Raw genomic sequence first — 15,033 nt, 5'->3', positions numbered from 1 at the left:
TTGGTGCCCTGTGCCCAGATTGGTGCCCTCCACAGTATGTGGAACGGGTGTGGGCCATTGTGGGCGCCATTTTGCCCTTTGCCTCAGGCAGCAAAATGTCTTGTGCTGGCCTTGATGGCGGCGACCAGAACTGGGAGAATGACATGTGACATTTCCCCCCGCGCAGCTGATGAAGAAGGTGAACGACGCCTGTCCCAACATCACCCGGGTATACAGCATCGGAAAGAGCTACCTGGGACTGAAAATGTATGTCATGGAGATTTCTGACAATCCTGGACAGCATGAAGTTGGTGAGTGAAGGAGCTTAGCCTCATTGGTGCCAATTTCATAGCAGCTTAGAATGACTCTGTGTTCAGACAAGCCTTTGCAAGCATCCTGATCTGCCACTCTTATCTGATTTGTCTGCTACTTCAAGGCCGGGGTGTATCTTGGGGCGCTGCTGGAGCGATGGCCCTGGGCACATTTATTGGGGGGCACCAGCTGGGTAGCATGAGGAGGACCTAACAGGCATACACCCTTCAGAATTATTATTTACACCCCGCCCATCTGGCTGGGTTTCCCCAGACACTCTGGGTGGCTTCCAACAGAATATTAAAATACAATAGTCTATTAAACATTAAAAGCTTCCCTAAACAGGGCTGCCTTCAGATGTCTTCTAAAAGTCTGGTAGTTGTTGTTCTCTTTGACATCTGGTGGGAGGGCGTTCCACAGGGCGGGTGCCACTACCGAGAAGGCCCTCTGCCTGGTTCCCTGTAACTTGGCTTCTCGCAGTGAGGAAACCGCCAGAAGGGTGGACCTCAGACAGCAAACCTGTGTGGCTTGCAGATCACTAGCTCCATGCAGATTATTCATTAACCACCTTCTCCCAATGCCTCACTTTCTCAAAACCATGTCCAACATCAAAGAAGGTACTCATCACTATCCCTTCCAACAGATTAGGACATTAGAGGCTGTTCTGATGCCGTCAAAGAGCTTAATAAAAGATAGGGGAAAGGAAGGATAACCATGTCAGATCACTAACACCACAAAATACAAATATCTTCCAGAAAGATTGCCCATATACAGTCATACCTTGGGTTACAGATGCTTTAGGTTGTGTTTTTTTGGGTTACGGACCCGCCGAAACCCGGAAGTACCGGGACGGGTTACTTCCAGGTTTCGGCGGTGCCCATGCACAGAAGCGCCAAATCGCAACCCACGCATGCGCATACACGCCGCTGCAGGTTGTGAACATGCATCACAAATGGATCATGTTTGCAACCTGAGCGAACTTCCAGCCCGTTGTGGCAGGGTAGCATGAGGCGAACACAACAGCCATGCACCCTTCGATCCCAACCTTTTGAATACCCTTTTTCAAACTTTAATAAAATCTAGGGGGGTGGGGAAAAGCTCTTCTCGATTTAGTATACCCTCCTGGAAAGTCATCAGAACCCGCTCTCATCTGATTTCAATATTCCCTTCTGGAAAGCCTTCTTGACATGCTCTCTTGCACTCTTCTCCAGGGGAGCCCGAGTTCCGCTACGTCGCTGGCATGCACGGCAACGAGGCTCTGGGCCGGGAGCTGCTGCTCAACCTGATGGAATACCTCTGCCACGAGTACAAGCAGGGCAACCCTCGCATCGTACGCCTGGTCACGGAGACCCGAATCCACCTGCTGCCCTCCATGAACCCGGACGGCTACGAGACGGCCTACAAACTGGTGGGTGGAGCAGAGGCACTGGTGCAGGGATGTTGGCAGGAGAGTGCAAGAAAATGCTATGGTCAACCTATGGGTGCGGCATGATGTGCCTCTCTCGGTGAGCTTGACCTCTGGGTTCTCCACTGGAACTCCAAGGGCATCTGGGATGTCACGTGCGGGGCAGTTTAAAACCTGGCTAAGACGGAAGGTGGGACGTGGGTGGTGCTGTGGGTTAAACCACAGAGCCTAGGACTTGCCGATCAGAAGGTCGGCGGTTCGAATCCCCGCGACGGGGTAAGCTCCCATTGCTCGGTCCCTGCTCCTGCCAACCTAGCAGTTCAAAAGCACGTCAAAGTGCAAGTAGATAAATAGGTGCAAGTAGTTAAGTAGGTACCGCTCCGGCGGGAAGGTTATCTACCTATTTATCTACTTGCACTGGCATGCTTTCGAACTGCTGGGTTGGCAGGAGCAGGGACCGAACAACGGGAGCTCACCCCATCGCAGGGATTTGAACCGCCGACCTTCTGATCGGCAAGCCCAGGAGGCTCAGTGGTTTAGAGCACAGCGCCACCCGTGTCCCTAGAAGCCAAGTAGAGAAGGCAGAAAGGGGTTACCACGCAAAGCCATGCCCTGACGTTCTTCCCTTCCTTCCCATGTAGGGTTCTGAGCTCTCCGGTTGGGCGATGGGCCGGTGGACATACGAAGGCTTCGACCTCAACCACAACTTTGCTGACCTCAACACGGCCCTGTGGGATGCAGAGGACAACGAGATGGTGCCACATAAGTTCCCCAACCACTACATCCCCATCCCAGAGTATTACACTTTCCCCAATGCCACGGTGAGCCTCATCACGGATCTGCCCCCATCCCTCTGACCCTCGGGTATGGGCAGATGAGTCCTGGTTGGCGTCATATTTAAGGCCAGCACAGCTCACATCTGCCCCACATCAGCCTGCATGCCTTCTCCAAGCCTTCAGTGGCAGCAGTGATGTCCTCTCAGGGCCGGCTCAAGAGATTTCATTGCCAGAGGTGAAGGGCAAGATGGCGTCTTCTCACATACAGAAATTGAAATATTGAAATACTTTATTGTCACTTGTACAACTTGTATACAGTGAGATTACACGAGCACCCCCCACTCAGCTCTCTTTGTCTTAATTCCCCTCCTTTACTGACGCACACCCAGCAAACCCAAAAGTCAGTTGCCCTGTTGTTATCTTTCCATTCAGCAGCCTAACAGCCCATGGATAGAAGCTGTTCTTTACCCTGTTGGTGCGACTAATCATGCTTCTATATCTTCTGCCTGAGGGCAGAAGATCAAGAAAGTGCCGGCCAGGGTGTGAATCATCCCTGAGAATTTTCCTCACTCTCCTGAGGCAACGTTCTTCCGCTATTTCATCCAGTAGATTCACGGGACAGCCCATAATATCTTGTGCTGTATTCACCACCCTCTATAGGAACTTCCTATCCGCTCAAAATGACGTCACACGCATGCGCAGTAGTGGCAAAACGCGACCCGCGCACGCGCAGTTGCATGTTACATTCTACTCAGGATGCGAATGGGGCTCCGGAACGGATCCTGTTCGCATCCAGAGGTACCACTGTACATTTGACAACCGAGGTTCCACTGTACGAACCACTGGGAGACTTGCCAGAGAGAAGGATTCTGAATCCTTTGGAGTCTGTGGATAACATAACCCTCCATGGTCTTCTGAAAGAGTTCATTAATTTCATTGCATTCTTCAGCAAAAAAGCAAAGGGGATATAGGGCACTCCTGTCTCCATCTCCTCCCTGCACTTGAGCATCTGCCGCCCGAGGCAGCTGCTTCACTCTGCCTCATAGTAGGGCCGTCCTTGCACCGCTCCTCAGGCATCCCACACGCACCCCGGCATGAAAGCACAAGCAGCATCGGCGCAGTTGCAAACGCCATGCCTGAATCCCCGTGACCGGGCTACCTGTAACCAGGGACGTACAGTGGATGCTCGGGTTGCGAATGTGATCCGTGTGGGATGCATGTTCGCAATCCACAGCATTTGCAACCCGCACCTTGCAATTCGGTGCTTCTGCGCATGTGCAAAGCGTGATTTAGCGTTTCTGCGCATGCGCGACTGCCAAAACCCAGAAGTAACCCGTTCTGGTGCTTCTGGGTTTCGGTAGTCCGCAACCCAAAAAAATGCAACCTGAAGCAGACGCAACATGAGGACCCCTGAACATTAGGTCCAGTTGTGGCCGGCTCTGGGGTTGCGGCGCTCATCTCACTTTATTGGCCGAGGGAGCCGGCGTACAGCTTCCGGGTCATGTGGCCAGCATGACTAAGCCGCTTCTGGCAAACCAAAGCAGTGTACGGAAACGGCATTTACCTTCCCGCCAGAGCAGTACCTATTTATCTACTTGCACTTTGACGTGCTTTCGAACTGATAGGTTGGCAGGAGCTGGGACTGAGCAATGGGAGCTCACACCATCGTGGGGATTCGAACTGCCGACCTTCTGATCGGCACGTCCTAGGCTCTGTGGTTTAACCCACAGCGCCAAGCATACTAACCCTGTTTCTGCCGCAACAGGTGGCCCCAGAGACTCGGGCAGTCATCAACTGGATGCAGCGCTACCCTTTCATGCTCAGTGCCAACCTGCACGGAGGGGAGCTGGTGGTTACCTACCCCTTCGACATGACGCGCACCTACTGGAAGGCCCAGGAGCTGACGCCCACAGCCGACGACGCCGTCTTCCGGTGGCTCGCAACAGTCTACGCCACCTCCAACTTGGCCATGGTGGACGACGACCGGCGCCTCTGCCACTACGATGACTTCATGAGGGAAGGCAACATCATCAACGGGGCGAACTGGCACACGGTGCCTGGAAGTGAGTGGATTGGGGGTGGGGATCCCACATGTTATCTCAGAACCCTGCTGTCCCCAGTGGGATGATATTATTCATGGACACCATATTTCAGTTTATGTTCCCTTAGAATCATAGAATTGTGCATTACTTTCATATTGCCAAACTAACAGGGAGGGTAAGAGGAGATATGCTGCAAAAAGTGACTAAGGAGTGGGCTATCTTTAATTACTATTATTATTATTATTATTATTATTATTATTATTACTATTTATTATTTGTACCCCACCCATCTGGCTGGATTTCCCCAGCCACTCTGGGCAGCTTCCACAGAGACCAAAAATACACTAAAATGTCTCACATTAAAAACTTCCCTGAGGGACTTCCGGGTTGACGCGATCGGATTAATGGCGGATTCCCTCCGAGCTCCGGGGGGAATCAGCTCCGCTGAGAACGGGTCTTGCCGCGCCGGCGACGCGGGGACCCTTAGAAACCACAGGTGCGGATACCTGTGGACTTGGTGACTCGGTGGGCACCTTAAGCGCCCTCCTCGACAGTCAAAGAGCCTTTTTAAAGGCTGCGGAGAAGGTACGAGGAGTGGCGTGGTGCTGAGAGTAGACCGCTACCTCAGTGGAGTGAAGCCGCAAGCCATTGCCGGAGAGCGTCAACTTTCTTCCCGACATTTGGACCGAAAGTAAACACCCCGTGAGTAAAGGAAATTCGAACTTTAAAAGAAATTTTATCCCTAATCTGGCGACCGGGGGGGATGTGCTAAAGGGAAGTCCGCACCCCCCCTCATACAGACAATTTAAAGCAAGGAGCGAAAGCCTAAGATCAGAGAGAAATAATCTCGTGTCTTTTAGAGATTGACAGAGATTTTATCAATTTACGTGAACAAGTCGTTTTTTTTTTCTAAGTTGTGCTGGAGGAAAGAGGAGAGTTTCAGAAAATTTCTGTGTACCCCCCCCCCCCGAACCCGGGAGTACCCTGTATCAGCCTAGCGCGAAAGAACAGGGTTTTGACAGCTGTCAAGTGAGCTGTCAAACGGCAGGACTAAGAGAACTGTATTACTTTATATCTCTTGGATTTACAAAGTGTTATATTCAACTAGAAGTGGTTGGAAACAAAGTAAATAACGAGCTAAAAAGACTGTTGGTTTAGAACTTTAACAATGGCAATCCCTCTAGAGGGGACTGGAGACATTACAATGGCTGCAGAAGGAAAACTACTAGCAGAAATAGAAAGAGCCTTCTTTCTCGTGGGAACTTTACAAGAGCAAGCTATGATTATGGATAAACAGTTGATGACCTTGATCTCTAAGACAAGTAATCCTGCTGATGGAAGGAAGGAATTGACTCTGGAAGATTCTGCAGCTGAACCAGAAAAGATATCTTTGGAGTTGGAGGAAAAACAGGTCGAAGGGGAGAAAGTACAGATGTTAAATTTCTTACAGGACTCCTTGCAGCCAAGGAACAGAGAAGCCCTTTGGATTACAAGTCATGGAGAGAGAAAAGCAAGGGAGGAAGCCGCTGGACACAATAAAATATGGGAAGTTAAAAAAATAAAGAAATATAACTGGGGCTTCCTCCTCTTTTCTGGATTTGATGACTTGGGACTTTGGGGACCTTTGGCAGAACCTTGGCACCAAGTCCTTCTAACTAGGATTGATCTGAGAAAGGATGAAGAGACCTCCCGAGACTTGAAGACCAATAAAATGGATTACCAACAGAACAGGCAGGGAGAGACTGAAATAGACTTAAAGGCCTCCGACGTGAGAAATCCGGGCTAGAGATCTTAGAAGAGGACAGTTATTTTGGAAGGGACAGATACCTGGGCAGGGAGGGAAGGGGAAAAGTAGAATCTAAAATTTTAGGATTTTTGGGTTTTTTTCTTTATAATGTTGATTCACATTTTAATATAAAAAAAGGGTAATTTTTGGTATAAGAATCTTGATTGATCTTAGAATAAGGATCTAATGTATATAAGTAAAGGATTATTGAATTGGGCCTAACAAAAAGAATTAAATTTAAACATAATAAGAATAGGATTGGGGAAGGAAATAAGAACTTGCTGAATTTAATATGGAAATTGGGATGTATGGGGGGGGTGGGGGAAGTCAGGGAAAGAGGGTTATGAAAGTAAGGATATGAAATCATTTATATGTCTGTGTGTGTGTTGTTATAAAATGTGAAAATCCAATAAAAATTTATAAAAAATAAAAATAAAAACTTCCCTGAATAGGGCTGCCTTAAGATGTCTTCTGAATGTCAGGTAGTTGTTTATCGCTTTGACATCTGATGGGAAGGTGTTCCACAGGGCGGGCGCCACTACCGAGAAGGCCCTCTGCTGAGTTTCCAGTAGCTTTAAGGAATACATCAAAATATATGTGGGAAAAGTAGAATTTCTGACTGATACTGAGTGAATCCAAAAAACGATTAGCGTGAAAGGAGAGTAAAGTTAAGATAGAAGAAGATATTAAAGAGATAATGAAATGTGTTTAAGCTAGTTGGAAAAATAAAGTAGCGTAACAAGAACGGCTGGAAGTCAAGTCACTTGGTGGGTGTCCATGTGGGGTGGGTGTGTAGGTATGTTGATATGTACAGTATAAAAAGGTAAAGGGACCCCTGACCATTAGGTCCAGTCATGACCGATTCTGGGGTTGCGGCGCTCATCTCGCTTTATCGGCCAAGGGAGCCGGGGTTTGTTCACAGGCAGTTTTTCCGGGTCATGTGGCCAGCATGACCAAGCCACTTCTGGCGAACCAGAGCAGCACACGGAAATGCCGTCTACCTTCCCGCCAGAGCAGTACCTATTTATCTACTTGCACTTTGACGTGCTTTCAAACTGCTAAGTTGGCAGGAGCTGGGACCAAGCAACGGGAGCTCACCCTGTCGCGGGGATTCGAACTGCCGACCTTCTGATCGGCAAGTCCTAGGCTCTGTGGTTTAACCCACAGCGCCACCCGTGTCCCATTATGTACAGTATAGGTAGGTATTATATAGAGTAATGTAGGTATGTTTTATGTTATGTAAAGAAGGTAGTGTGTTGTGTACGTGTATTGTGTATTGTGTAAATGTATATGTATGTGTTTTATATGTTAATAAAATAAAAATAAAAAAATCCTCTGGCTTTGCATCTTTCCACCTGCAGGTATGAACGACTTCAGTTACCTTCACACCAACTGCTTTGAGATCACCATCGAATTGTCCTGTGACAAGTTCCCACACGAGTCGGAGCTGCCCCGGGAATGGGAGAACAACAAGGAGTCCCTGCTGGTCTACATGGAGCAGGTAAGAAGAGGGCATCTGCCATTGGGGGGGGAGGCAAGACCAGGTGGCACCCCATTGATTTATTTCTTTGCAGTTTGCTGCTGGGCACCTGGGTTGCTCAGTCTCAAAGGCCAGGTCCTTTCAGTAGATGTGGTGCTAACCAGGCGTCTCGTTACAGACCCGAAGGGGCATCAAAGGCATCGTCCGAGACAAAGACACGGAGCAGGGCATCGCGGACGCCATCATTTCGGTGGATGGCATCAACCATGACATTCGGACAGGTACAGTTCACATCTGAAGGCCGATCCCCCCAAATCCACACAAATCTAACATGCGGGGCAGGGGGAGGGATGAGAAAATGAGAGGACCAAAACTGATGGATCCCTTGGTGAAGGGCTGTAGGCCGAGGGAGCCGGCGTACAGCTTCTGGAGAACCAGAGCAGCACACAGAAACGCTGTTTACCTTCCCGCCGGAGTGCTACCTATTTATCTACTTGCACTTGACATGCTTTCGAACTGCTAGGTTGGCAGGAGCAGGGACTGAGCAACGGGAGCTCACCCCATCGCGGGGATTCGAACCGCCAACCTTCTGATCGGCAAGTCCTAGGCTCTGTGGTTTAACCCACAGCGCCACCTGCGTCCCCTTTAGTTCCCTCTTAAAAACAATAATGACACAACAGTCTTCTTTTAAGAGTAATGATAAGGTTTATTTACATTCAGGTCACAGTATGGTCCTGAAGGCAGGCTTTAGCTTGTAGTTACAGTTACAGAGAAAAGCGTGGGTTCATCCTCTGTGAGGGATGAGCCCATGTGCTGCTGGCTGAGAGCCAGCAGACAGCAAAAGGCATTGAGAAGAGATGGGAACAAAAGAGTCAAGAGGAAGATGGCTGCATGACTGGCCCTTTTATAGGGCCTGCCAGGGTCACACCAATCTATGCTGTCACACACAGCGGGAGGATGCTCCAGACCAGGCGTGACAGGAAGTCCTCCTGGCTGGAGCAACATTCTCCTGTGTGTCCACTCTGGGCAAGCAGGAACTGTTGTATTTGGCTGCTTCAGTGATGCTACAGTGGTGCCTCACAAGACGAAATAAATCCGTTCCATGAGGCTCTTCGTATAGCGGTTTTTTCGTCTTGCGAAGCCAGTGGCGTAGCGTGGGGGGTGCAAGGGGGGCCAGCCGCACCGGGCGCAACATCTGGGGGGGCGCACTCGCCGCCTCCGGAGTTGCCGAAGAGCCTCGGGCGCAGAGTTTAACTCTGAGCTGCCTGTGATGTGGAGGGCACGACTGTTCCGCGGGGGGCGTGGTGTGGATCTGTACCGTTTGCCGCTTTGATCTGGCGCCTTTTGCGGAGAGCACAAGACGGGCACGTCGCTTTGCGGGAGCCGGGGAGAGGAACCTGGTTCAGTCCCGCGGGGCGCGCTTCTCTTGCGAGCCCCCCCCAGCCGCCTCCCACTGCCCACGCTGCGCTTCTCCGACCCCGCCCCTTCTCCTCGCTGTCAGCAGCCATCTGTGTCTGATTTGAGAGGAGAACGGAGGCGAGGCGAGGCGGCTGCAGCCAGCGACCCCCCTCCGCCTCCCACCCCGGGGCTACCAGAAGCCCCCCTTGGCTTCAGCTGGGGACAGAGAGCGCGCCTGCTCGTCCCTGCGGGCCGCTGCCCCATTGGAAGGGCGGCGGAGGAGCTGCAAGCCGGGGTGCGCGCCATGAGCCTCAGCCTTGGGGTTCAGGGGCCAGTGGTGGAAGCAGGGCCAGTGGTGGAAGTGCGGCGCTTTCCCCGGGTTGCTGGGCGCGGGGAGCCCTCGGGGCGCGGGAAGAGGCAGCGCTCCTGGCTGCAGGTCCGAGGCCCGGCTGCTGCCCGCCTCTCGCGGCAGGAGGGAGTTGCGCTGCCGCCGCCGCCGCCCGCAAGGAGCCAGCCACTCGCTGCCTGCGAGGCTCCTCTCTGGCCGGCCTGCCAGCTGGGCTCATCCTCCTTGCCAGCGCAGGCAGCGGGCTCTGCTCCCGGGGGACCTCCCGGGGGAGCGCAGCAAAGGGGCGCCCTTCTCAGCCTCCCCAGCAAAGGGGCACAAGCAAAGGGCACGTCCCGGCGCCGTGGTCGTGCCCTTTGCTCCGCTGCAAGCCACGCTGCCGCTCGCCTTCGCCTTTCACAACAGCCCCGCAGGGTAACCCAGGCTGCGAGGTCAACGCAGTGAGAACTCTCCGAGGCTTCTCTCCGGCCCCAGACCAGCCCTCCAGCGCCGCCACGGCCGGTCTCTTGAGTCCGTTGCCAGGCCACGGAGGGCCAGCAGCCGAGCCTGACAAGCGCAGAATATAGAGGCTTGGTGGGGGGGGCGCCACGGCGTGGGGCGCAAATTACTTGCCTTGCCCCGGGTTAGGGGGCGCAAATTACTTGCCTTGCCCCGGGTTAGGGGGCGCAAATTACTTGCCTTGCCCCGGGTTAGGGGGCGCAAATTACTTCCCTTGCCCCGGGTTCTGACAACCCACGCTACGCCGCTGTGCGAAGCAAGCCCCTTTGACAGCTTAGCGGATTAGCGCTATTAGCGGTTTAGCGGCTTTTAGCGGATCAGCTGTTAAGCAGCTTATCAGCGGATCAGCTGATAAGCGGCTTAGCGGCTTAGGAAAAGGGGGGGAGGGGAAAAAACCTGCAGGAACTCGCAATACATTTTCGTCTTGCGAAGCAAACCCATAGGGAAATTCGTTTTGCGAAGCGCCTCCAAAACGGAAAACCCTTTCGTCTAGCGGGTTTTCCGTCTTGCGAGGCGTTCGTCTTGCGGGGCACCACTGTACATCCCACAGGGGCACTGGGGATGAATTGATGGAATGGGGTGGGGGTTGTCCTAAAAAATTGGGAACCACCATCTTATCTGCCTGAAGCTCGATGCTTCCCTTAACTCCCCTTTCCTTCTCACCGTATCAGCTTTCGACGGGGACTACTGGCGCCTGCTAAACCCCGGTGAGTACGAAGTCACTGCTGCGGCCGAGGGCTACCATTCCGTCACCCGAAGTTGCCGCGTCTCTTACGAGGACAACCCCACCCTGTGTGAATTCCGCCTGACCAAGACACCCAAGCAACGGCTGAGGGAGATCCTGGCCAAAGGGGGCAAGGTCCCCAAGGACCTCGCCTTGCGCCTTCGCCAGCTGCGGCTGCACAAACTGCGGTCCCAGAGACGGGCTCAGTGAGGGGGACCCTTTGACCTCTTCCTGGACGGAAAGCTGCTTCTCAGACTCCCACTGCCTTCTTCTTCTGATCTTAGTGGATACTTTCTTCAGCCTGAACGTTTTGAGTTTCTAGACACAGACCTCCGTGCCGTTGGCCTTCAAACTATCTTGTGATTTCTGGCCTTTGGGGAGATTAGATATAAATCAGCCCCAGAATTTGTTCCCAGCCCCTCAAGCAATCGTGACAATATTATCATCGTCATCATTGTTTCGGCACTATGTTTGCCATCTTGGCACTCATCAAGATCCATATATTTTTAAGTTCTACTTATTAGGAACATGTCAGAAATGGTGCTGAATTTCTAAAGCAACCTCTTTTGGTTTAAGCGCACCTGTACATGCCTCTCCCAGAAGCCGTTCCCTTTAAGCTCAGATGTGCAGAGGCTGGTTGTAGCCATTCAGCACTCTGCTCATGCACAAAGAAACACTCATTCCTCATTCCTTCACTTGTCCCAGGGTCAAACCCTGACACTGAAAAAAATGGTTCTGGCTGAGTCCTGAAGTCACATGAAATCACGGTTCAAAGCAATGCCATCTGCCCAGAGGCGAGCAAGTCGGTTTTTCCTTCCTCTTGATTATCAGCCAATATTTAGTGTATGAATTGAATTACCAAAGGACTAACCTGCATGTGGATTTTCCATGATTTGTCAGGAGTTGGTGTCAGTTGAAGGAAAGCTGAACATAGGGGTGGGGATAAATCCCATCAATAAGGCCAGAACTTTAGAGAGCTGCTGTCCCTTTATGATGGACATGGAAGAAGCCAGGCCATTAGCTGTGGCTTCTTCCATGAATGCAGCATTCTTCTGGGTAAAGCCTCACCTATCCCAGGAAAGAAAACTTCCTTCCATAGAACTCTTAAAAGGGCAGGAACACTCTCAAGGACTGACAAGCTAGTCAAGGGATCCAAAAATGGCACGCAAGAGAAAACCCCACAAGGACACCCCTTAATAAAATGATGAAATCCATCAAGAACATCCCTGAACTCAGGAATGGGGAACCTCCTCATGTTTCTGCAACCCCTTACTGCACTACAACTCCCATCATCCCTGGTCACTGGCTCTGCTTCCTGGGGCTGAAGGGAGTTGTGGTTCATCAATGTCTGGAGGGCGAAAGGTTCACCACATTGGTGCTAACAAAATGTTTCTTGACAGCCCAGCACCACAATAAATAAATGTTGTTATCTGGGCTCCTAGCTTCTGAGTTCAGTGGGTGCCTTGCTGCTGAGGGCGTTGTCTTCATTCTAAGGACCAGATTCACACAAACAGTGCTGGCTTCCCTTCAAGAACAGCCTTCCTCAACCTTGTTGCCTTCCAGATGTTTTGGGTTGCAACTCCCACCATCCCTAAACTTTGGGAAGAAGATGGGAGCTGGAGTCTGGAGGGCACTAAGTTGGGGAAAGCTGACATAGGTAATCAAGACTGAAGGACCGCCAGCCCCAAAATTTCTTCTTCTTCTTCTTTGGCCATCACTCGTGGCCGAGTAAGATTGTCTTCCATAAACACGGTTTTAACAGTGAGTCCGTAAGTGACTGTGGAGGCCAATTCTGGATCCACACGTCCTTCCACAGTGGGGACATTGGTTTCCAGGTAGGAGTTGATCACGGTGTGGATTTGCCAAGCGTGCCTTCCTCTTAGCATGTTTCTTCCTTGCATCCTGAGTTCAAGTGTTTACAAAGCCCAGTTGGTAGGGCATGAGACCCTTAATCTCAGGGTCATGGGTTCAAGCCTCATGTTGGGCAAAAGATTCCTGAATTTCAGGGGGTTGGACTAGATGACTCTAATGGTCCCTTCCAACTCTACAATTCTATCATTCTATGTTTCGAAACAGAAACCACCAACCCTTCCGACTCATCTCTGCTCAGCAACTCAGTTGGGCAACCCTTGAAAATGGCGGGCCCCATAGACAAAGTTAGGAAAGTGAAGGATGCAGGCAGGTTGTGCCTTGAACAATGGATATTTCTCCCTGAGAATTTTCTCTATCACCTGAGTCATTTTCTTGCATACAAGGGCTGCAGATGGATGGGTATTTCCTCGACACCCAGGCAAACCAATGGCATGTGACGCTGGCTCTGACAGGCAGGCCCTGACCAGAACATGCTGTGGTCCATAGCCCTGGTTTCCCCAGGCTGGTGGGTGGGTGGGTGGTTGTCCTTGCCTCGCAGGGGCATTTGGGAAAGTGGAGCCTCACTTTGAGAGAACTGTTTAAAACGAAAATGCTGGCATTGACGTGCCCTTGCGAGTCAAGTGGCATTCCGACAGAGCGTTACCAAATAAACCTTTTGCTATTTAACCTTCCAAAGCCTGCCTCGTGTGGAGTTGCTTCTCTGCTAACTTTCTCTTTAAACAACAGCCTTACTGCGTCTGCCAAAGTTGATCGATCAGGCCTGAGACACGCAGTGCAGGATCTTTTCTTTGCATAAGCGAATACAAGGATACCAGGATTTTAAAAACTGGATCAAAATTAATGGCTTGAAACAAGGTTTCCCAACCAAATGCGACATCAAGGCCGTTTTCTCTCTAATGAAGAGCCACCCTGCAAAAGTGGAATAGAAGCTGGAGTGAAGGAATTATTCTACCTGGCAGGATTAACCCCAATGCACACACCAATCAAGGATGGAGGATATTCACACATGCAAGAGACTCAGGCTAGGGGTTCTTACAACAAGCAAAACTGGGGGAAATGTGATGCCAGACAGAAGGAAGAGCCTCTGGGGATTCCTGCTGCTTAAGTCTTCTCCAAACTGCAATCCTTTCTCCAAGCTGTCATTCTTTTCCGCAGTTGGTCTTCTCCACATTTGGCTCCCCCCCCCTTTTTTCTTTTTAAAAGCGGAATAAAAGCAACTTAAGTAATGGACATAAAAACTTCCTAATGTCTCAACAAATGAAACTGACCTGTAAGAAATGTTTCTTGGAGGGGGGAAATGAGGGAGAGACATTGCACATACAGTAGTTTTGTAAACCAATAAAATCTTTAAGAAAAATACATTTTAAAAAACAAAAAAACAACAAGAAGAACTTCCAAGAGCACTTTGAATGGGGAGAGGGGGTACTACAGAAATGACCGGATATTTCAAAGAGCAGCGATGCAAATATAGTTTATACCATGGCCATGCAGTCTCCTCCTGCGCTGGTCTACTCAGATGTAAATCTGCCAATTACAGATAGGTAGCCGTGTTGGTCTGCCATAGTCAAAACAAAATAAAAAAATTCCTTCCAGTAGCACCTTAAAGACCAACTAAGCAGCTTCTCTTTCCAGTCTATTTCTGAAATTCCTTTGTAATAGAACTGTTTGTAATAGCTGTTCTATTACAAAGGAATTTCAGAAATAGACTGGAAAGAGAAGCTGCTGAATTGCAACTTATTACCAAACTTAAAACCATGGAGAGACCTGGTCTGAACAAAGACATTGGATTCTTATCTCATTATACATGACAAAGCCATTTTTCACCTTTTCACCCCTTGCTTTTTCCTGTAAGACCTATTGCAGTTGTTAAGAGTCGTCAACAGGCTCATCACAGCTATCTGCCAATCACCCATTCCCACCACCCTTCTGAGTAATACCCCTCCCCACCTTCTCACTATATAGAAGGGTCTGGAAACTTCTGTTTCAGTGTATCTGAAGAAGTGTGCATGCACACGAAAGCTCATACCAAGAACTAACTTAGTTGGTCTTTAAGGTGCTACTGGAAGGAATTTTTTTATTTTGTTTTGTAAATCTGCCAAGTTCAGGTAAGGGTGCCCAGGGCTGCCCTTAAGGTAGGGCTTGAAGATGGTGTTTTGGCCTCACAAGAAAGGATTTATGGGTGACAGGTGAGTGGGGAGGGGAAAGAGGGAGCTCTTCATCCCACTATATGCCCTGCTAAATCAACACCTGAGTAAAACCTTCCTCCTTCTTGGAGCAGATGAATGTCGAGAAGAATGGCTGCAGCTCAGAGTCCACTAGGTTCTATAGGTCTACTCTGGAGTCATGGCTTACCTGCCAAGGCACGTAAATAGATTTTGTGTGCGCACAAACACACTTCATTCACACACACACACA

The 15,033-nt window shown here is 50.4% G+C and overlaps 1 protein-coding gene across 1 annotated transcript in view; it reads left to right on the top strand.

The window, feature by feature from the left end:
* CPXM1 (carboxypeptidase X, M14 family member 1) overlaps positions 1–13,293 on the top strand; it is a 34,980-nt gene extending 21,687 nt beyond the window's left edge. Inside the window, exons 8-14 of the mRNA XM_081876809.1 lie at positions 167–290; positions 1,503–1,699; positions 2,338–2,517; positions 4,238–4,535; positions 7,662–7,801; positions 7,959–8,061; positions 10,694–13,293. Of these exons, the coding sequence (XP_081732935.1) occupies positions 167–290; positions 1,503–1,699; positions 2,338–2,517; positions 4,238–4,535; positions 7,662–7,801; positions 7,959–8,061; positions 10,694–10,956 (1,305 nt within the window). The 3' untranslated portion in view covers positions 10,957–13,293. The remainder of the gene's footprint in view (positions 1–166; positions 291–1,502; positions 1,700–2,337; positions 2,518–4,237; positions 4,536–7,661; positions 7,802–7,958; positions 8,062–10,693) is intronic.
* The last annotated feature ends 1,740 nt before the right edge of the window (positions 13,294–15,033 follow it).

The sequence above is a fragment of the Podarcis erhardii genome (genome assembly GCF_964252035.2).
Source record: "Podarcis erhardii genome assembly, chromosome: 9".
Lineage (NCBI taxonomy): Eukaryota > Metazoa > Chordata > Lepidosauria > Squamata > Lacertidae > Podarcis > Podarcis erhardii.
This window is presented reverse-complemented; position numbering and strand designations above follow the sequence as displayed.